We start from the raw sequence: 24,733 nt of genomic DNA on the forward strand, positions 1-24,733 counted from the left end.
ACAAATAATAATAAAAAGTCTAATTTCGCAATTTAATACTCTTCCTTGAACTATTACATTGCGAATTTTAATTGCGTATTGCCCACTTTTAAGAAGTGCTTGAAGGTGTTGTAATCTTTTGGAGCAAACATGACAACTTTTTCAGTAAGAAGTTTTATTACATTCACTGCGCGCTGGCACTAACTATAAAATTCGCAAACCTTCTTTCACTGTCGGAAGTGGTCACTAAACAGTTTCCGGGTTCGCAAAAGCTATATTAAATTTGCACAAAGGCAAATTTTTTCGCATAGAGGCATAACTTTTCGAATTGCGAATATTTTTTACGTTACCGACTTTTATTACATTCCCCCACATGTGTTTTCAAATCCAGTGTCTATTGTGCACTTTAGGAGGGTTGTGTGAAATGTCATAGCCCATACCAGAAGGTAGGCCTTTTTTCCTTCATTTGCCCTTACTTTCATCTTTGGGCACTGGTCAAGGCTCAAACAAGTACAATAGATTTAACTATAAAAAATGTCTATATGGAACCTTATTTGTGAAAGCAAGCATTTACAAAGATATACTGCCCCACTGCTTAAACTGTTTTTTACCAAGGCTTTGGCATACCTACGAAATACCACCCACATGAATGCTGAATCATAATCCTGGATACAATCATTGTATTTCCAGGAAATGCAGAAACAATCCTCCGTTGAATACAAAACACCAAAGAAAAATAGGGACTGGAGAGCCTTTCAATGCAGTTGATTTTCTTTATTAAAGCACTACATGTTTCTGAAACATGTAGTGCTTTAATAAAGAAAATCAACTGCATTGAAAGGCTCTCCAGTCCCTATTTTTCTTTGGTGTTACTGAGTGGAGGTTGCTTCTCCAACAGATGTTGATGAGCCGAAAACACTGGAACCCTTAAAAGAGTGGATGAAAAAGGAGTTTAACTTTCATTGAATACAAAATACCCCCTATTTCATGATTAAATGTCCCTCCTTTTGAAAAGCTGGACTAGTCCAGCCTATAAACTTTATTTTTTATATGGGGTCTGTGGTAAGAGATTATAATTTATGACAGGGTGCCTAGCAGATTGGTACCCCCACAAGTTATTAATCCTTTCCTTCTCATTTAATAAAAAAATGGCATATTATTTATGACAAATCAGTCCAGATTTTGTTTAGCTGGCCAGAATACCAAGGATAATATTCAAATTCTCAACAGAAGTGTTTATGTGCCTACAGATTTGAACCAGAACAAGTTCTGTATTCTCGCACACCCTACTTGTAAACTGATGAAGATAGGCCTGCTGCACACAGGTGGAGGCTCGGCCACCTACCAATGCAAGTTCACAAGAAAAATCCAATGGCACACAGGTCTGCATGAACACTTCTAGTGTTTATTTAAAGCAGAGTGCAGTACTGCACTGCACTCCGCTTTAAATAAACACTAGAAGTGTTCATGCAGACTTGTGTCCCATTGGATTTTTTTTGAGAACCTACAGATTTGAAGTCAGTTTGCCTGCAGGAATACTGACTCGGTTTATTGAAATACTGGGTATCATTAAAGAAAAATGTCTGGGTATATACCTGTATTCTAAAATAAAATTGGACAGCACTGCATATCCTAGTAGCACTTTATAAATAAAATTATACATTTCTATCTTGTTGACTGTGGTGTGTCACCAAGGGGCAGATTTATTAAGGTTCGAGTTGTGCTTTCCACGAAAATTCCACAGAAAACATTTTAGATTTGGGTTATTTGTTTAATATGCAGTCTAGACGACAGCCTTCCTGTAATTTAGTGCTTTCTGGATAACAGGTTTCCCCATAACAGCATATTTCAAATAATGACACTTTAATTGTTTCTTTTTATATAAAATGCATGGTTTTGTCATGTATTCCAGTAGCAGCTCAGCAAGCCAGGGTGACTGATTATCTCTACTACAGATGAGAAATGGCAGCTACTACTAGATCAGATATATTTGTTGCAATCGGTTTTGTCTAGACTACCCCAGGTCACTTTACACGGTAGACATTTTTTTAGTGAGACAAGGGGTGCCAGCAGCACCGTATAGTGCAAGTGTAGTATTTATTATCTAGAATGCTTGAACCTAGTGTTTTCCAGATAAGGGATCTTTCCATATCTTAAGTCTACTAAAAACAATTTAAACATTAAACAAACAAACAAAATAGGATTTGTTTTGCCCCCAATATGAATTCATGCAACTTAGTTACCATCGAGTACAAGTCCCTGTTTTATTATTAAAAAGAAAAAGGAAATGATTTTTAATTAGAATTATTTGCTTATGGGGCAAATCCACTAACCTCAGAAAATTCGCCAGCGACGGCTTTGCTCAAAGCGCAACATTTCCCCAGGCGTAGATTCAGCAGGACAACGCTAATTCACGAAAATCCGAAGTTGCGTTCAGGGCGCTAGCGTTGCCTAATTTGCATACGGCGGGAAGTTAAAGTTCAACGGACATATATGTTGCATCAAATACATTACACTACACAAGCCCATGGAACCTTAATAAAAGAAAATAAAGTTGTTATATTGCTCTACACATGTGCCCAGTGTATAGTGTATGTGCCATATGTTAGGAAATGTAGGGGGGGAAAGCCGAATACCCCCAAAAAAAATTACGCTCTTTTGCAGCCTATCACGCCAAAAAAAGGAAAAGATGCTAGTGTTTTTTACTTCAACTATTTTTTGGGGAACTCCTATCTACTCTATTGCACTTCGCCTGGTCTGAGGTGGCGAAGGCAAGAGAGGTAACGTTCAGTAAAATCCGCATCATAGTGAGTTTGCATAGTTACATCCATTCGCCAGAGCGTAAATTCACCTGGTGTTAGGAAGCGAAGAACCATTAGAGTCTATCTCCTTCGCTAGAGAAGTTACGCCAGCGACCGTAAATTGGCGAAGTTCCGAAATGACGTCATGCTGGCAAATTCTCGCCAGTGTTAGTCCCTTCACCCCTTTAGTAAATTTGCCCCTATGGGAGATAGCCTTCTCATACATCGGCGCTTTCTGGATAACTGGTTTCTGGATAAGGGATCCCATACCTTTACTTTAAAATGTGCCAGATAATCACACATGAAAAATGACCTGAAGCACTTGCCATTCAAGTAAATGCGGGGTGTGCCATAGCCGTAGGGAAACAGCTGTGGTCTTGGCTACAACTTAAACATTGTGCTAATTAATGAACCAGTCATATCATAGTTTTCAAAGTTTATTTTTTAATGTTACAAAAAGATTGAAAGGTGTCAAACAAAGTTAACTTTACAGCATAGATCCCACTCACTTGTTATTGAAGGTTTAATCTATACCCCAGAAAAACTCCATTAAGGAACATATTAAAGTAGTTTTGGAGATCAGCTCTGAGTATAACATAAAGGCTTAAACTGAAAGGGGTTTCATGTAAAACAACTGCATGCACTTTGCTTTCTTTAAAGCATTAAAAAAGTTTTGATATCATTTTATTTGAAATCCCTTTGCAAACATCTTTGTTCTGTTGTCCCTTGATTAGGAGTTATAAAAGAAAACATTTAAAATGATGTATGGTTTGTAAACTCGTTTTTGGATGCAGTAAAAGTCACCTCAGATATCAAATTATCACTTTGTAAAAACTGTATAATTTCCACCAGTTTGCCATGTGGAAAATAATTGCAGGCTAAAAACCTGCAAGGAATAAAGGCTTGATAGTGCATCATTTATGTTTATAGCTTGTGTTAGCACGAGATGACGTACATCTTTGGAACACCTTATGCTAGGATCTCCTGTGATTAGTGGAGTCTTTATCAAATCGTCGTTGCGTTATTTAGTTTCCAAAGAACATTAACTTCTTGTTAATGAACTGTTTTGTTTGTTCACACCTGTAGAGTGTGAAGAGATATTGCACATTTACATCAGCCACTGCTCTTTCTCCTTATTAAAATGTTCTGCCCACTTTCTTGTGAGAACCAAGTATAAGTCAGGCTGGTGGGGCACATAGTCTAAATAGAGACGAGTTGCTGTTTTTTTTGGCATTGCCTTCTCAATTTGGGTCCCTTCATGCCACTCATTAAAGGAGGTTATAGACACTATCTCTGGCCGAACCGTGAGAGCGGCCTGAAGTGCAGTCTCGAAATATTTCCCATTGACTCTGTTCCTGGTGTTGTGGTTGTTCCATGGCCGAATGCTGGTATCTATGTAGCCTGGTCCAACACTTGGTATAAACATGAGATTGTTTGTGTCACAGAAGCTCTTGATGGATTTCCAGTTCTGGTGGGAAGATCCATAAGAGAACCCATTTGAGGCAAAATATGTGTAAATTCCATCATATCCACCAGTGAGTATGTCATGTTTGTGTCCTTCCTCCACCAAAAGACCAATGAAGACTGCATCATACGGTGTGTTACGTATAGTGTGGGAACCAGTAAGTGTCAAGAGGTTGGCCCAAGACTCTGGTGGAGTCAAGTATGAGTCATAAATATAGAAAAGTGGTAGGCTTTTACTGGTACTGGTTTTATATCTGTAAAATGCAGGATGAGATCCAAAGCTAGAAAAGAAAAAGATAAATATTATGAACCTGCCATTGAGAATAAATAAAATAACAAACTGTTCTACTTGAATACAGGGAACCAGTCTAAATGTTATGCCACCCTTGTGATGGCATTTACAGGTGGCAATGCCAGTGAATAAAACATCATTACCTGTTCCTAATCATTTCCCATTGTAGGTAAGGTATATAAGGTAATTCTAAGAAACTTTCATTATACATTCTTTAAACAATGGCTTTAAAGTTATACCTAAAACTATATGCTATTGAAAGTATAATCCCTGTGGCTGTTTAGCAGAAGCCAGCTGATTAAAAGACCTGGAGGAGAACTAAATTCTGCTACCCTGCTTCATAGGTAAGATACAAATAGAGAACAGAAAGCGATCAGCAAATACTGCTTTTAAAAGTAATCACATTTACATATAAATGAATGAACAATTTTAATGAATGTATATTGGAAAGCTGCTTAGAATTTCATTATGCAGATGACAATTTTTGGGTGGAGATTTCCACTAAATAGAACATGCTGTGTGCCGTCCAGCTCCAGTGCTTCATAATCACAAATGCGCCAGCCATGTGCACATGCTAACAGGGTCGGACTGGCGCAATCAGGGCCCACCGGGTCCTGAACCTCGGGGGACCCCCGCGCGCATGCGCAAAAAGCCAGTGCTTTTGTTTGGGGGGCCAATCTAGGACCCAGTCTGGGCTGGCGGGGGCCCAAGAGGGCTGGGGCCAGTGGAGGCGCAAGAGGGCCGGGGCCCACCTGTTTTTTTCCCGGTTTCCCGCCGGCCCAGTCCGACTGCATGCTAAACATCGCTGTACTCAAACTGTACTTTCCATTCAAGGGATAGGTAGCACTATATTGATCATGGTAGCAGCAATCAAAACATTTGTGTCATAGGCCAGCCGCCATAGACAAGTCTACCAAGAATTACAAAAAAATTCTGAAAGCCGTAGGGACAAATCCCTATGAAAATCCATAGCTAGCCAATAGTCCAGCAAAACAACTGACCAGTAAATTATAACTTGGGTTAGTTAACAAATAGCAATCTTACAACCATTTATTACCCTGTATAATGCTGAATTGCACAGAGATGATTACAAACAACTCTTACTTGTCAATGATGTACTTAATGTTATCATGCAGAGTACGATCATCTCGCCCTTTGTAGGGCTGTATGTGAAAAGCCACCTAGAACAGAGACAAAAACAACAGGCCATTACAAAGTGTTTGTGTAGCTGTCGCTTCTCAGATTTGTTCTGCACTTCTGAACAAGGTTTAATCTATATCTCACATGAGGTGGATAGTGGGTTCCAAGTGCAATGACACTCGACGGGTCTAAGCTGATTTCGCTGTACATCTATCCATGTGACGTAAGTATTTTACTGTGACTAAAAACAACTCTAATTAATCCTCTAATTAAGCTAATTTATATAATGGCATGCTGGAATGAATTCATGAATACCAAACATGTTGCAGTCCCACTGTGTACAATTATACTTTTTTTTTTTATACTTTTTTTTGGACATGGCACTCACAGGTACATCATAAAAAGCACGTATTATGACATGTACACTATTGTGAGTAATAAATCCTTTTAGACCACAGGGACACAAGAGGGGTTTGGGAGATTTGCACCAGCAACCTAAATACTGTACAGCACTGTAAAAATAATTACTGCTCTTTCTGCTACTTAATACAATATTTAGGGATTTTAACCCTTATGTTACAGAAATTTTGGATAACTTAATACAATTTGTTTCCCTCAAATTTGAATATACAAATTAAAATTTGTAGTGAGTTCGGTATTCTGTTGAATCTGTGTGGAGGATTCAGTGTATGGCTTTGATATTTCCAGCCCATGACTAAGTGCCCTAAGTGGGTGGGAAACGCGTAGGGCGGATGGAAATGATACCAATTTTTTAACTTTGTATAAATAAAAATATTTTTTAACTTATCCTCTCTGGTCCTGTGGATCCTGTGCCAGTCGGCCCTATTCCTACTTATCCTTTGATATTTCCAGGCCATGTAGCCTACTGTGTGATTATTTGAGAAATGTGTGTACCACCATTACCTTAATGTTATGCTTGAGGGCAGCCTCCAAAATAAGGGGAACCAAGTCTTCCACAGCTTCTCCATTTTCATCAGCTGTGCCAGGAGGATACCAAGACAGTACAAGCACCCCTAGAGTGAAACAGAACAGCAGCCTATTGGTAAACTACATACAGTATATGAAGAATATAGGCACATGTGATTTAGGGGTATTTAATTCAATGTAAATAATACTTTAACACCAGCACACAAACCCTTTTTTATACAGAGTATTGCATTCCATCACCCATGTCACATCTCTCTTTCAGCTGGATAGGTACTATTCCTTGGGTTTGGCAGGTTGAAAAGGGGGTTTGTTTTGTGTCAATTAAAGGAGTGAATAGGTAAACTTGTATTTAATAAAACAGTTGCAAAAGAAAATTCACACAGGCGAGGTGAGGTCCTCACCTATTATCAATATATATATAGGACATTAAGACATTTTGTGCATCAAGCTAAAAACCACCCTCCCCTGTAAAAAAAAAAACAGGAATTGTTTGTCCATATATTGCAATATGTTCAAGCTGGCCAAATATGTCAAAGTCATACCTGGTCTGTCCAGTTTAGCTTACCCTTTTTTGAAAGCAAGCAAGTTTCAGGTAGAACTTAGTTCCTTAAAATGTATTATGTAGCAGTAAAATTCTATATAAAATTCTATAGAAATATATACATCATATAGAAATGAGTGTAGGACTGGCAAGTGGCGTGTGTGCCCTATTCTTTTAGTTTAGTTCTTTTGAACTGCTGCATTTCATGTAGGTTGCTGAGAGAACCCTGAAGCTACCGCCTGGTCTGGAGGTGGCAGTAGCTCTGGGGTTTATATCAATAAGTGCAGCAGAGCTCAATTTGGAACGGAAGCAGTGGCGGAACTACCGGGGGAGCAGGGGGTGCGAGCGGGCCAGGGCCCGCCACCCTCTAGTGACGCTACTGAACGGAGGATAAGAAGGACTGAGTTAAGCGCAACTATACAGAAGTGCAAGGAGTGCATTTTGACGGTAGTACATTTTGGGGGGGTATTTATTAAAACTCTGATTTTTCTCATTATTTTATAAATAAAAATTGGAACTAACTCCCAACCATGATTTGGCATAATTTACAAAAAATCGAAACGAAAATTGTACATGCGGGAAAAGTCGAGACAAAATGACTCAACAATTCAAATCGTCAGACTTTTTCCAATTGCCGCCTGAAAGCCACAATTTTTTTGGGTTTTCGAAACAAAAACCAGCTTTGAAATGTCCGAAACCCATGAAGATCGTGAAGGCAAGAAGCATCTTCCAGTTGTCTGCCATTGACTTTTACATGACTTCAACAGGGTTTTAGCTGGAGTATTTTCAGATTTGGATTTTTAGCAGCTTTGGAGCATAATAAATCTCAAAAAATTCTAGGTTTTTCTTTCCGTATAAAAATTTGTATTTTTCCCCTTAAAAACTTGACCAGAAAAATGTGAGGCCCCGTAGTGAAAGTACTGTTATGCTCAACAAACTGCCTGGAAAGGGCAGGGACCAGAAATAAACCCTATTATCTTCCTGCAGTTTAGGGTGGCCCAAACAGTTTTTCTGTAACTTTTTATGCATCTTATTCTTTTGTAGTTTAATCATGCTGTGACAAATCAGTAGCTGTGTGAATTATTATCCAATCTAAAGGGGTGTAACCATTAATAGTGAGTATGCCACAATTATAAGAGTAACTGAAAATTCAGACCTCAGGACACCACAGAGATATAATCTTATGGTACCCAGAAGAAAGAATTTTTCATACTAGACACAAAGAGGGCAGTGTACTGCTGTCATAGAGACCAAGCCTGCAGAAAACAGGAATATCAATGATATAATATAAAACTAAAGAAGGATTTACAATCCTGGGCACAATTGTGGAGGAGCGTGCTCCCATCACTGCTTTGTCCAGCTAACCAGCTGCAGCTGTATTTTACATTCCCCCAGTATAAATTTCTCCATAGATTCAAGTTCAACTCATTGTAAAAATGCAATTGCTGGGTTGACCTTTTCAATATAATATAATAGATTATCACAGTGTCAGCACAAGTATGCCTCTATACTAAGCAGAAATCAGCAAGAACATTTGGTCTTTTAATATATACCAGTACAGGGATAGCTGAAACAGGTTCATTTTGCTTCACTTATGTGATAAAATAGGATTTTGAATAATTTTTTTGGGTGAGGGGTCCCCTTTAGAAATGAATTTTTGTTGTCTAATAATACAATGTTATGGTGCAGAAGTTTATAAAAATAATATGATATGTAATCCATGCTGTGCAATTCACAAATTGAGACCAATTTACAAAGCCCTAATCATAGCGGTATCATGCAGAAGGACCAAATGCCTTCACTGTCTGGTGACTTGCTCAAATGTATTTTATAATACAGTTTTTTTTCTGCTGTACCCTGAAATATGATTCGGTTATTTTTGAAATACACCATCTGTTATACTTAGTGTAAATACTCTGCTTTACACTAATGCAGATGATTTAAAATCGGATTTATATATTTATTTACAGGGACAGATTTATGAAAGGTCAAATGTTCTTTCCTGCAAAATGTACCATTTTTCTAGCTGGTTAAATTTTTATATAGATAATTTTGCACGTAATTTCCACAAATTGGCTGTAAAATTGATAAAAGTGTAATGATCTGGCTCATTTCCCCAAAAATTGCTGATTGCTGATTTTTTGTCTTAAGAAACTGTTTTTCAGCTTTGAGCAATTAATCCTGTGCGCCAAACATGTTTAATTTTGTTCCAAATGCTATCACTCTACTGAGGTGTAAAGTTTTTATTACACTGCTAGATCCACTCATTTCATACATTACACTGCTAAATCCACCAATTTGTCAAGGTCCCCAAACAAGCAGATCTGGGCCTGATTTGGCCACCCAGAAAAGCCAAAAGGCCTATTTGGTGGAAAAAAATCAAAGCTGCCCAGTTGATATCTGGACAATTTTCAACTAATTATCCGTTGGGCAAGCCCATAGGCTAATAAGTTGCTGACTCATTTGAAAAGGGTCGTGTTGGCAGCTTTTATCGGCCCTACATGGGCTGATAAAAGCTGAGACAATTTGGAATTGGTTTCATTTTTTATTTGTAGTTTTTGGGTTATTTAGCTTTTTGTTCAGCAGCTCTCCAGTTTGCAATTTCAGCAAACTGGTTGCTACAGTCCAAATTAACATAGCAACCATGCATTAATTTGAATAAGAGAGTGTGATATGAATAGGAAAGGGTCCAATTAGAAAGATGATTAATACAAAGTAACAATAACAGTAAATTGGTAGCCTTACAATGCATTTGTTTTTAAGTCAGCGACCCCCATTTGAAAGCTGAAAAGAGTCAGAAAGAAAAAGGCAAATAAATTAAATAATGAAGACCAGTTAAAAAGTTGCTTATAATCCGCCATTCTACACTAAGGAGCAGGGTGGAAAATACTTCGAAATTCGACCATCAAATAGAATCCTCCAACATTCGAAGTCGGAGGATTTTATTCATCGTACGATCTTATTCCCATCGTAGTACGATCGTACAATCGTAGTCCAATCGTACTTCCAATAGTACGATTCAAACGATTTTATCGTACGATCATATGATTTTCCTTCGAATATAAAAAACTTAGAAAATTGCTCTGGAAAGTCCCCATAGGCTAACATAGCACTTCGGCAGGTTTAAGTTGGCGAAGTATTGAAGTCGAAGTTTTTTTAAAGAGACAGTACTTCGATTATCGAATGGCCGAATAGTGGAACGATTTTTACTTCGAATAGAAGTCGAAGTAAATTTGAAGTCATATTATCCTATTTGATAGTCGAAGTATCCAAAAAATTACTTTGAATTTCGAATTTTTTAACTTAGAAAATTCCCTCGAATTCACTTCGACCCTTGATAAATCTGCCCCTAAAAGTTAACGTAAGGGTAAACCACCCCTTTAAGTCTATAGTAAACTCTTGCAATGTTTTTCTTTACATCTATTACGTAATGAAAAATAAAGAAAATCTTATCTTCTTGACAGCTCATTTTTTCACTTGTGATAAAATGTGAAAGACTATATTTTTTTTCCAACGGAAAAACTGTTTCTGTATAGTGAAAAAAATGAATTCTAAGCAAATTTCCAATATATACAAATTGTCAATGGTATTTTATTTGTAAATGTAATTGCTATTTATAGCGGTATCTCACTGGCTGTTTACATCCTCTGCACTCCTGTCTCTGACTCCTGAAACAATGCTGTAAGTCAACTGATTACAGCTGAATAACATACCTAAAAGAGACCTGACTTTTGTTACACTGTTTTCAAACCAAGACATCAGAAACAAACAGCTTTCAATAGAAATTACATTTAAAACCATTGCAAATTTAACAAATTTGCAGAAAGTTGCTTAGGATAACTTTATTTCCGTAAGAAAAAAAAACAGTTTTTGGTGCAGCCCTTTAACATTGCCAGTGTCAGACTGGGACACCAGGGGCCCACCTAAAAACCTTAGACCAGAGGCCCACCAAAGAACCATAGACCAGGGGTCCACTCTCAGTACTATTATTCTTTTTCTCCTCACTCAACCTCTATTCTCCTAGTCTTTATTCTTTACATACTATAATCTATTATTCCATCTACAGTATTTAGTCTCTTTGTTCTCAAAGAAATAGGGAATGACCATGAAATAGGCCAAATGTCTAGCAGCACAAGGGCCCACAGACACCTGGGCCCACCAGGAGTTTTCCTGGTATCCTGATGGGCCAGTCCGACACTGAACATTGCTGTGAAACACATTTATAATATGGCATATGTATTAGTGAGAACAATTTTTTGCAAATGTCTGCCAAGTCCTTTTCTGGTTCTTTAAAACAATGATACACCCAAAACATTTGGACAAGCAACCCATTGGTCATTTTAATAGGATTAAATTCACAAAATGGCATAATAATTTCACTCACCTATAGCTGCTGCTCTTAGCTGCCTCATATGTTCTTCCAAAACCACAGGATCTTTGGAGCTGTAGGGCCCTAACTCTGGGTAGAAGCTAGAGCCAATGTCTTCTGGGGGGCTGTGCCTGCCCTTTGGGTAACTTGCAGATATCTTTGGGTCCCAATGAGGTACCATAACATGGTCCCAGTGAATATAATTTCCATCAAATTTGGGGTTGCCATACCACATATAGTAGAAAATGTGAAGGTCATTGTATACATTAGTGTGGTCTTGTGTGTATACAGTTCCCTGGGGATGGGAAATAACTTCACTAGATGCAGAACGTTTTTCAGGCTGTTCAGCAAAGGGAATAAGCTCCAGGCCAGGGGCCAAGTCAGAAAATCCATCAGAAGGCTTTAACGTTCTCAAGCCCATCATTGTGCCAAAAATAAATAAAGTAAAGAGAAAAAGAGCGATGCATGCCTTCCTACGAAGCCTTGCCATCATAGATAATTTTTTTCGGTCAGTAAATCCCTGTTGATTACTTTATTTAATTCAGCAAGATGTCTGTAGTCACTATAATCAAGAGGCGCACCTGTGAACTGATATTAGCATTTGTTAATAGATGACATAATTCATTGCCAATTTTAATTCATTGGGTATGTAATCGCCAACATAAACAATTAAAATAAAGCTCACAACACCATCGGTCTATTTACTAGAAAATAAATATTATATCACATACTAAGACAATGATTATCACTGTCAAGAGCTCTCTTGAGTTAATTCCTTTCCTCATACTATTTCATAAAACTTCCTCTCATCTTCTACTGCATGGAAGTAGATTATATAATAGAATGATCCTTTCAGAACCAGACAGCACCTGCCAGAACCAGACCGCTTGGGTGAAAAACCAGACAGGAGACAAGTCTATATGGATAATCAAACTTAAACTAAATATCTATTGAATTTAAGAACTGCTTGTTCTTGTATAGGGACTACTAAAACCAAGGCAGTTCAGATAGTTCAGGACATTTGGGGGGGGGGCATATGTATTTGAACGTGTGATGTATGCATGTATGGCCATATATACACTTATGCATATTGTATGTTTCGTTTGTGGCTGCATATGTATGTTAATACATTCTTTAGCTACAACGATGCGTGTGTGTTGGTGTGTGCTTATGCATGGTGCTGGTAAGCCTCACCTCTGACAAGCCAACCAACACACCCAGTATTACACCTACTTTATATGCAAAACCCTTATTTTTAGTATGGAAAGTTACACTAATGCCAGCAATGCTTCCCTCTCTTCAGCCTTCTAACTCTTCAGGGTCTTATTATATCAAAATTTCAGTTGCAGAGCGAGAGAATGAGAAATGTTCAGTGGTCCCAGTACTTTAAAGAGAAGGAAAGGCTTTGTGCACTTGGGGGTGCCAAATGTTATGCACCCCCAAGTGATTGTATTGACTTACCTGAAACCACGGGCCTGTGCTCCTATCAGCAGAAAACTGCACCGGCCCGGGGTTATACCAGTGAGTTATACCAGGGAGCGATCCACTTCCGTCTTCTTCTTTCTTCAAATTTCCCAGAGCAAACGCATGCGCAGTTGAACGAAATAGCCGACTCTGTGGTGCTCACTGGTATAACCCTGGGCCAGTGCAGTTTTCTAAAGCTTTTAAAGGGGAACTGCAGCTTCAAAACCAAAATTTGATAAAGAGGCCCACATAACACAGAAAACCCTAAAACTGTATATCCATCACAGTTACCCGTTTCTTTAAAAAGTATGAATAAATGCCATTTCCTATGCTGAAATCCAGCTTAACAGTTCTTCTCTTTCTGCATAATTCGAAATCCTGGCAGCGAAGGAGGGACTAAACACTGATGTTACAAATTGTAACAACTACTCCACAGCGTACAGACAGCATGCGGGAACTATATAACCCAAAATGAATTGCACTGTGATGCCCCTTTCCTTATTGTAATCACGTGTGCAGGGAATTGTGGGGTTTGGAGGATATAGGCTGAGGACAGATGGCTGCTGATACAAAGTAACAGTAGTCAGCCGGCTCAGCAAAGTAGTCAGAGAGATCAGCAGAAGAGCAGGGGGCTAGGCTCAGGGAACTGTCAGAAACCATTAAAAATCATGAAAAGTCTGCATATTTTTTAAATGATGTATGTTGCAAAGTTGCTTGAAATTATGTTTACTTTTCAAAAAGTTTAAGTTATGTTTATGTGGAGTTCCCCTTTAAGAAAAAAATGTCATTATTTTTGTAGAAAAGAATGTCACTTTGCAAAGTTCTGTAAATTAGGGGTATATGGAAAAACGGTTAAGAGTAAGCCAGAAAAGATGGACAAAATTGTACTTTTGTGCTACTAATTAATACATACTGTACCCCTGTTTTAGTATGAACACACAGTTACTGTATGCAAACAATAAATTTATAATGCATCTAACCATAGACATAATAGATAATAGGGAAGCATGATAGTTTGGCAAATAATCTCTAGCTTACTTAGAAGACACCCAGCTATCTGTGCATAATTCTCATTTGTCAGGATTTAAATGAGACACAGGTAGACACTGTATAAAAAGCATATCCTGGAACATATAAATTATTTAACCTACTTTCAGCAGTATTCTTTATGACTTTACCTCTAGTCCAGTTTATCCACCAGTGTTCACTTGCAGACATTCTCCTGTCTAAAGACCAGGATAGAATTAAATCAACCAAGAGTTGTGGATCCTACAGAGCAACAAGCTCCTTTCTACGTTATACCTACAGTATACAACCAAACTCACCAAGAGAGTTTGATTGGTGCTTTTTAAGTAAGAGCACACTCTAAAAGACACCCAATCCGTATAACTACTTGTTCAAACAGATCATCTGCTTAAAGGTTTATATTTCAGCTCTAAGGCTCATTTCCTCTAAAGTTATTAAATTTCACTGAATCTTTCACAAAGGTACAACATGGCCTTTATTCTCAATGAAAGATCAACGTCATTTTAACAGATCACTGTACTCCCTTAATATGAAAATAAACACCCTGCTTGCAAGTTATTTTGTATTATAATGAAAAAAAGAGCCAGTATTGCAAGTTAAAATGGAATTATTTGTAGGAGATATTTTATTTTTGTTACTGCTTTTTATATATTGGTTTGCCTGCAGTATATCTTTTGGGGGGTATTTGCCCTTGGGTAATGATTATACTCTTATTTTTAGACTCAATATTTACTCGGAAAAAAACTATCCTTTATCCATTTCAAATGTGAATGAAAATTGCCATTTTTTTTTAAAATATTTTGTTGTATATTTTCATTGCACCACTTAGGACAATATGAGCTTTATTAGTTAGTGTGTATTAATACCTCCTAAAGGCAAATGTTAATTCCAGGGTTCCCTACTCTTGCTCCTGCTGTAGTAGCAAACCTTTTGACAGCATACTTACTGTATAGAGGGTGGGTGTTTAGAGGGTGTGTTCTGTGAAACTGGGTGGGATTTATTTTAAAGTGGACAGGGCTTATTTGTGTCACACGCCCCTTTTTCCACTTGTTTCCACCAATTAGAGCATCTTTTGAATTCATCAGAATCTGTATCTTGCTGAAAAAGTCTGGGATTTAGACAAATTCAAAGTTGAATTTAGGATTTAGTGCATCCCTAATTGAAATTTTCAATTAATCCTGTCTGTGTTTCTATTAAGAATATTACATCTTTTTTATTATGTTTCTAAACACATCTACAAGACTAGGATCATTTCCATGGTAGATGAATTCTTTTTATCAAAAATCTGTCCAGCATAGACACTCACATTTCTAATTTAACCTTGCTTTATTTCTAATAATGTATATTGTTTCTATGCTCTTTTACTTACATTTCTAGCTTATTAAAAGGGAACGGTCAGAACTACAGACAATTCACACAGCAATAATGGTTGTTAAACAAATCTATTTCATAAATGGATTTTTTTCATAAAGTTGTTAATACGTAAAAATAATTTTTTTTTGTTCATCTACCTAACTTTTATTACCACTGTTAACACTGAGCAATGCACTCAGACTGTGTGTTGCTGAGATTCGTCTGCTTCAACTGGCTGATGCCAGAATGAATATATTGCAATGTAATATTGTTTGCAATGGAAAAACAAATACTATATTATTTTGAGGAAACACACAAATAAATCACCTTATTATTATTAGTATTATTATTATTTAGCATCCATTTCAGTTTATATCAATGAAATTTTCCCTTTAAGGGAAAAGAAAGGGGGTTCATTTAGCCTATGTATGCAATGTGTGGCTTCCCCAAAGGATCTGATTTGTACATGAACATTATTTGCGAACTTGAATGACTATATTCCTATCATGCCTTCTCTGGTGTGCACTAGTATTACATAAACCCCTACATCACATTAGCGAAGCATTTTATGTAACACCTGTTATATTAGATCTCATCAATTAATTACTTACTAGACAAGTGAAAGTTTTCTTTGCTTCTAAGCAACATTTCTATATCACTCACAGTAAGCTATCGCTTTACTTTGTACCACCAGTGTCAGTGGACAAAGTGCATTGTTTTCCTAAGACTGTCATAGTAACTTCTAATAAATGTTTCATTGCAGATTATACAGTAGTTCCCTATATATGATAACTAATACTATTGTTGGAGCAAGGAGGATTGTTTCTATACAGTTCTTCTGGTGCTTATCTGGACTTATAAAAAGATTGCCAGACCAGAACATCAGGGGCCAAACTTTAAGTAGTAGACGCAGTGTCTTTCTCTTATCAGTCAGTGCACAACCGGGCCCCTAGCAATTGCAGGTTCCTCTGTAGTTATGTCCCTTAGTGAAGCATACTAAGGAATATTTAATTCTTGTACTTTACAACTGCATCTGATCAGGAATTAATATAATAGTTTTCCTTATTTAAGTTGTACCATGGAACTTTTGTAATTACCATCAGTAATTTTTTGCACATTATCTACTGCAGCCATGCCCAGTTATAGCCAGGCATGGCTACTTCAGAGTAGGTTTAAGAAATAAATAAACAAGAAATAATATGAGGCAAATAGAAACTTGCTACAGATTTGCTTCAAAAAGCACTATTTTGACACATCAGGCTCAGCTGCAGCAGATATACAATTGTGGCTGCAATTATGATGAATCTAAAAGATAAAACCTGTATCATGGGTAAAAAAATATTGCAAATTTGAATCCAAAATTGCACTGTACACACTACACCTTCATTAATAAATGACCCCTATGGGTTACTTAAATCAAAGTGTATACATATGCAGCACTTTGCACCATCTTCCTATCCATAAGACAATTGATAAATTAGACCAATTATATCTCATAAGGCTACTACATCTTCCCATGCATCGCATCAATATTATTTGCATAACACCACACCACATAATCCACAGCCAATGTTGTACTTAGAGGGACTATTTATCATACTATGTAAAACGAAATTTGCTGGAAACACGGTGTAAAAAGCTGTGTAAAATAAATTGCAACTTTGTCACGATGTGTGTTATTTTACACCATGCGAACACCAGAGTATTTTACACTGCTTCAGACCATTGTAAGTAAATTCTGAAGGCAGTTGCTCAAAGAAAAAGCACTTTAATTTAAAAAAAATTACGCTATTTTTATGCTGCTATTTAAACCACTATGCCTAGAAATGTGTGGGAAATTATTCTTCCGTTTTTTTACACCCTTAGGGGTTACTTACTAAACTCCGAATGCAAAAATCATGAAAAATTTGTGATTTTTTTTCAGAAAATCTAACTTTTAAAAAATCACGCATTTTTCAGAATTTATTAAACCCCGAGGATGGAAAAGTCTGAATCAGAAATTCCGGCATCTCGTTCCTGTTGAGGTTGCATATAAGTCAATGGGAGAATTCCCAATGATTTTTTGATGTGCGCTGGGTTCCGTGCAATACCCCGAAGTTTTCTGATGAAAAATCCAAAAGATTCATGAAAATCGGATGAAAAATCACGAAAATCTGATTTTCGGGAAAATGTAATAATCAATAAGCGTAAAGAACTTGAGCTGATTTGATCGAAGTTTGTAGCAGAAAATTTTGAGATAAATTCGGACTTTGATAAATAACCCCCCTAGTGTCTCCAGTGAAATGCTGTTTAGTCACAGGTCATTTCTTAGTTCTTTGTTCAAAAATCTATGTCATGGTATACAAAACAACCATTGTTTCCAGAGTATGTAGCATGATTAGCAATTTATAAGAGAGCTTTCCACTCGGACCACAGGGTCTGATGCATCATAGTCCCTCTCCCCAACCAATCTTTTACTTTTAAAATAGCATTGTAGTGCCGGCCTGGCAGGTGCAGCGTGAGCAGTGTCGGGGAATGGGGCCAAAATCTGGTAACTCCAGAGGAAATAGGGGAGGAGGGGTGACAGCTCTGCATGTCCTGCCAGGAGCACAGTAGGAGGGGGATAGCCAATCATAGCCCTGCAGTCACACAAGCAAAGACAGGCTTTTGTTCCCTATCAAGTCAGCTGATTGGTTCCTATCCTAGTGTTCGGTGTGCTGAGTGACGCTGACTCAACTGCACATCCTGGGAAAGTAGGCAGCAGATGTGTAATGGATGGGCAGGACTAGTAGGGTTCAGCTTGAAACACTACTTTTAAAAGCACATTCCTTCTATATCTAAAAGAGTATAATGCACTGGCACATTCTTATTTTTCATTCAATATGTATCCTTTAAGATGCCAATAAGTGAAGTGACTTTCTGACAAAATCAGTTCAGCAATAAAGTTAAAGTCCCTGTGTTTGAGTAACTGTGGAAGATTGTAATGGATATGTGTGTGTATCAGCTTGGAGATCTCTTCCTTTATTATTACTGTATATACCTGAGTATTAAGCCGAGTTTTTCAGCATCCAAAATGTGCTGAAAAAGTCTACCTCGGCTTATACTCGGGTCAGCGGTATCCGACCCGAGTAGCTGAGATTGCAGTCACTTTTAATCATTCCTATACCAACAGTTCACTTGGGGAGAGACTGCAATATCCCACAATGCCCTCTGTTGGTTATATGAAAGAATAACAGTGCACCCTCTGTTGGTTATATGAAAGAATAACAGTGACTGCAATATCACACAGCGCCATCTGTTGGTTATATGAAAGAAAAACAGTGACTGCAATATCACACAGCACCCTCTGTTGGTTATATGAAAGAATAACAGTGCGCCCTCTGTTGGTTATATGAAAGATTAACAGTGACTGCAATATCATACAGCGCCCTCTGTTGGTTATATTAAAGAATAACAGTGACTGCAATATCACACAGCACCCTTTGTTGGTTATATGAAAGAATAACAGTGCGCCCTCTGTTGGTTATATGAAAGAATAACAGTGACTGCAATATCACACAGCACCCTCTGTTGGTTATATGGAAGAATAACAGTGACTGCAATATCACACAGCACCCTCTGTTGGTTATATGAAAGAATAGCACTGCGCCCTCTGTTGGTTATATGAAAGAATAACAGTGACTGTAATATCACACGGCGCCATCTGTTGGTTATATGGAAGAATAACAGTGACTGCAATATCACACAGTGCCCTCTGTTGGTTATATGAAAGATTAACAGTGACTGCAATATCACATAGCGCCCTCTGTTGGTTATATGAAAGAATAACAGTGACTGCAATATCACACAGCGCCCTCTGTTGGTTATACGAAAGATTAACAGTGATGGCAATATCAAACAGCACCCTCTGCACATGGTAGTGGGACAGTGGGACAATGCACAGTAATCCGTTTGGCAATTCTCTGTCACCATCAACTTTACAAAGAAGTCCGGTTGATCGCTGGGGGGTCGCTTTGGCAGAATGTGCGCTGCTGGGAGACAGGGCTGTAGTTTTGTCTAGGCTTATACTAGAGTCAATAAGTTTTCCCAGTTTTCGTAGGTAAAATTAGGTACCTCGGCTTATACTCAGGTCGGCTTATACTCGAGTATATACGGTACAGCAAGCCTCATGTATAGTGCTTTACCCTGCAAGCAACAGGAAGCTACTGAAATAGTTTTATGTAATAATGCGGTAATGCTGAACTGCTTGTGATACATGATTACTAAACTACATTTAGATTCTGCTGTTATAAAAAATATTGTACATTAAACAGAGCCGATGGGAGTTGCAAATGGGACAAGTGCTTTAGGACAGCCCTGCACACATTGCTGCCAAATTGTTTGTCTCAGCACGAGCCCTGTACCTGAGCCCTTGATTACCCGCTCTATTGTCTCAGTGTGACACTTATATTGGAGAAAAAAAATGTGCGCTGCTGGGAGACAGGGCTGTAGTTTTGTCTAGGCTTATACTAGAGTCAATAAGTTTTCCCAGTTTTCGTAGGTAAAATTAGGTACCTCGGCTTATACTCAGGTCGGCTTATACTCGAGTATATACGGTACAGCAAGCCTCATGTATAGTGCTTTACCCTGCAAGCAACAGGAAGCTACTGAAATAGTTTTATGTAATAATGCGGTAATGCTGAACTGCTTGTGATACATGATTACTAAACTACATTTAGATTCTGCTGTTATAAAAAATATTGTACATTAAACAGAGCCGATGGGAGTTGCAAATGGGACAAGTGCTTTAGGACAGCCCTGCACACATTGCTGCCAAATTGTTTGTCTCAGCACGAGCCCTGTACCTGAGCCCTTGATTACCCGCTCTATTGTCTCAGTGTGACACTTATATTGGAGAAAAAAATACCAGCCTTTGTTTAATTGTAACCTTCTTCCCTATTAATAATATCAAACTTAATTTTTTTTTGCATAGGTAAAATACAGGCTAGGTGGCAACCGTCACTTACTTTGTGATGGGGATTCGTAAGGGTTTACTATGGTTTAGGTAGAAATGTGATAAGAGGGAAACAGAGATTATGTGAAAAACCATTTAGAGGAATTATGTGCTATTATGCCCACATAATAGAAATATTATGGAGTATGTTCCCTCAGTAATGGTAGTAGTCATTTGTCATTATATTTAAGGAAAACATTAGGATTTTACGTGCTAATATTCTTTCCAAAGTACGGAGTAGAGTATGGGTCATCATGCCTGTGGAAATACTAGATATTTTATGCCACTATGCCTACAGGATACTGGGTTTATAAAATAATGTACGGGCCATTGTACTCATTGCATTTGGACCAGCTCCCTGTCTTTTCTTTTTTTCAATAACGGTTTTCCTGGTGTAACTTTAGACATATGATGCATTAAGGATGAATGAGATTAAATGCCTGCAGGGAAAATAAAAAGATACAGGAGGATAAAATTGTAATAACTGCAAGGATACTGGGAACTATTGATTTAAATATCAATATAATCTATACCTTTCAAGACTGTTGGCCGTGGTGTGTCATCCAATGTCAATACTGCACTGGTTGTTGGATACAAAAAAGGGTAGCTATTAAATCATTCTGTATGAGCCACTTATTTGATATCTATCCCTGGGCCTCTCAAAAACTAAGTACTACCTTGGCAATAAATACACATTTTGAGTAAGTAAAAGAGCATGGCTTAAACTACAGCATATAAAAACATGAAAGCTTGAAATCAAAGCCACAGTATTTATAGACTTTATAAAATGAAAAATAATTTTGGTAGATGCAAAGCAGGGAATACTTTAAATGATCTCAAAAACTATGGAAATAGTAGAAATTGCCAAGCAGTTTTACTATTGTATAAAAAACAATATATAATATGATATCATGATTTTATCAAAACCCTTTGTTGACGTATTCTCAGATTTTATTGCAGCAGTTCCATTATTTTATAAAAGTAAGCAATAACATTAATAATTATAAAATACAGGTATGGGACCTATCATCCAGAATGCTCAGGACCTGGGGCTTTCCGGATAATGGGTCTTTCTGTAATTTGGATCTACACACCTTAAGTCTACTAGAAAATCATGTAAACATTAAATAAACCCAATAGACTGGTTTTGCTTCCAATAAGGACATACATAATCAGTTTTCTGTACTGTACACGTAATTATGCTATATAATAAACTGTATGTGTAAATCATACATAGTAGTTAAAAATAAATAATAATGGCTCATAAAACATGTAACTGTATTCAATCAAATGCATCATAAGTCATGACAATTGATGTTTGAGGCATCATATTAAATTGTGGTTTTGTCTGTGCTCAGCATAGGTTCTGTTATAGCTGTTTTTATTCATAAGCTGAATGCACATCAGTAACTTTATTTAAATGATTACTTAAAGGGGACCAATCAGCCAAAAAAAAATATTTAGAACCCTATTTTATCACATTATTCAAGCAAAATGAACTTTACTAACACTGTATAAATTATTTGAATCTTGTTTTCATCAGTCTGGGAATTCACAATTACAGCAAGCAGGCAGCAGCCATTTTGTGGACACCATTTTTAAGGAAAGCCTTGCATCATCTCAGAATCTTGTTTGTGCACCAGAATGGGGGACCTGATGTCCATCCCCATGTCCTGGCTACACAATTAAATGGTGAAGAGAACGGGGGAATGTGGGGAGAGCAGTGACATCTAGGAATTGCTGAATGGAAAGTGAAAGTAATTGTCTGCCCCGCCTAGATGAGGGGCAGACAATATTTGATTGACAGCTGAGATTTTTAAATGAGCTTACAACAGCTATGAATGCTTTAATAAAAAATAAAAAATTTCATGTTTAATTTGAAAGGGACTTTTATTATACTGCTTTTTGTGTCTGGGAGACAGGTCCACTTTAACTTGCACCATTGCAAATGCCAGGAGTGACCATTTAGGTCTTTGCTTTCATTTTGCAAGTGGTAGTAAACTGTTTAAAATAAAATATTGATCAGTTGCTATAAGCAACTGCACCCCCTGCAGTTTAGAGCCTATGGTCATAAATTAGCCATCATTTGTATAGAGTTTATGCTTATCACGGGTGACAGAAGCTAGAGGCAGACATGCACAACCTTAACACCCTGATTAGTGTTTGATGATTGTAGATGTTTTCTGCATGCACCGATTTTCTGTCTGTGGTATAAGAACCAGAGTTAATATTGCACCAACATTAATCTAACTGCTGCGTCCCAAGATTAGTATACCCCTTGCCTGAAAGAACAGATTGCACATACCAAGCATACCAAAAGGCCTGTGAGTGTGTATAAAACATTGCTATATTCTGAAATGTATTTCATTTTCAGAAAGGTCATTTAAACCCATTGTAAAACATTACTACAAATATGTAAAATATCACATGGTTACAGCTATTTTTCCTTCACAATGGGAGGCACATTTATTTAAGGTTGAATTTAGAATTTTTTTTAAAACTATTAAATTTTAATATACTCGAAATTCCATTGGGGGGGTTATTTCTAAAAAAATATCTATATCGAATATCTAAACCTCGGATTAATTTTACAGACTCGAATACTCAAATCAAATTTGAATTGCATTCGACTAAACTCAATTCAAGTTTTTTCTCCCAAAAAAATGTCAGGAAGGCTACTAAGATGTCCAAATTGGTACCTGGACCTCTCCCATTGACTTTTACATGAACTCGGCAGGTTTTAGGTGGTGAATAGTCCAATTCGAGTTCTTAAAGGACCAGAGTATGATAAATCTCGAAATAAGAATTGTAAAAAAATCAAATTGAGTTTGGATAATTCACAATTTAAATTTGAGAGTCTTGACCATAAAACAATTAGAAAATTCAAATTCAGATTTTCAATTCGACCCTTAGATTTGGGAAGTTCACTTTTCAAGTGATTTCTGCATTTCACCATTGAACGACTTGTATAAAATAGTTTCTGCTTGTATTAGTAAATACAGGTTTGCTAGAAAGGAAAAACATAATAACTGCAACTAGAATAAAGTATTCTACATGCAATCCAATCTATATGGTTAACCTTATCCACAGTACATAAATATTGATAACCGAAAGAGCTAGGGGGATAGTGATATGTTAGTACTGGGGTTACTTATATTTACCTTAAAAGTCTGGGCCCTTTGTGTTGTCATCCATGAAGTTGCAGGGGGTCTTCATCATGTCCTCTGCAGACTATCCGATGACATAGTATAAAGGCTATACACCACATTCACAATTGAGTGGCCGCATATGTGCCTCCATTGCTATATCCTACTTTGCAACACAGTGTAAGCTGCTTCGCTGCTACTAATCATCTCATTACGAAGAATTGTGGCTTCTAATGTTTCATTAGCTGCATCTATATCTAAATAAAAATGTAAGATTCCAGCTAGATCTCTATGCAAGGACCATCTGCCCCTGGATCTCAGTGCTGAGGATGATGCTGCATCCTGTGGCAGTAGGTGGAGCTGTAAGGACCATTCTGTACCCTTACTACACGCACAGCAGAGGCGTGTAAAGTGCAGAATCACTGCCCATAAAGGATCCTACTAAATGAGTGCCTTCAGTTATCTGTTGCTCTCGTCGAACCCCATGGCAATTCTACAGAGATCCTACTCTCCATCTAGCACAATACATGCACAAAAGAGATGTTGAGGCTCAAACCATTACTACAAGATGGGGTGCATCAACAGGTGCATACTTAAATAGAGCTGTTTATGGTATGCATGGGAATATAGCAGCTATATATTGTTCAGAGCTTGACATATGCTTATGATAAACATAAAAAATGTGAGTGCTTACCGAATAAAGAAATGCAGACAAACCATGAATGCTGCCTGCCCACCCCTTTCTGATGCTTAATGGAATATCCCAAACAGAAGCAGACTGCAGTGTGAACAGAAGGCAGATTTGCATCACAGCTGATTAACTGCTTCATTGCCACTCTGGGTGAAAAGTGTCCCTACGCTGAGTAAAACATTGTTTTTATTATACGTGCGGTGGATTTAATATATATAATACAGAAATAATATGAATATGCCAAGAGTTGGTTATAAACAGAGATAGCAGAGCTACATTGATTTATTTAGTTATACTGTACTCTGTTGTTCTTAATATATGGCTTTTTAACTTGTCAGCAATCTGAAGAAACTATCTGATGCATGCGCTCAAAGTGAGATGCACCTAAACATATGTACAAAGTAGTCTGGGCATATTCATATGACTTTCCAGTGCATAATAGCATGTGAAAATGCTAAAAGCAAATTATCAATGGGCACAATGGACTAATGCAGACAAACATCCATACTATTAACACTATACCTTCATTGAAATCACAAGGCTGCAA

General features: G+C 37.4%; 1 protein-coding gene across 2 annotated transcripts; it reads right to left on the reverse strand.

Moving 5' to 3' along the window:
• Nucleotides 1-3,204: 3,204 nt before the first annotated feature.
• Nucleotides 3,205-24,034, reverse strand: maneal.L (mannosidase, endo-alpha-like L homeolog). 2 transcript variants are annotated; one of them, XM_041581916.1, is made up of 6 exons: nucleotides 23,511-24,034; nucleotides 20,883-20,929; nucleotides 11,550-12,122; nucleotides 6,601-6,710; nucleotides 5,641-5,717; nucleotides 3,205-4,525 (listed from the first exon to the last, which is right to left on the reverse strand). In XM_041581916.1, the coding sequence occupies exons 3-6, from the start codon at nucleotides 12,025-12,027 to the stop codon at nucleotides 3,889-3,891; spliced, it is 1,302 nt and encodes a 433-aa protein (XP_041437850.1). In that variant the 5' UTR covers nucleotides 12,028-12,122; nucleotides 20,883-20,929; nucleotides 23,511-24,034; the 3' UTR covers nucleotides 3,205-3,888. The 2 variants fall into 2 exon arrangements, with proteins under 2 accessions (XP_041437850.1, XP_018101886.1); XM_018246397.2 differs by lacking the exon at nucleotides 20,883-20,929.
• Between the last annotated feature and the right edge of the window lie 699 nt (nucleotides 24,035-24,733).

Source organism: Xenopus laevis, chromosome 2L (genome assembly GCF_017654675.1).
Source record: "Xenopus laevis strain J_2021 chromosome 2L, Xenopus_laevis_v10.1, whole genome shotgun sequence".
NCBI classification, from domain to species: domain Eukaryota; kingdom Metazoa; phylum Chordata; class Amphibia; order Anura; family Pipidae; genus Xenopus; species Xenopus laevis.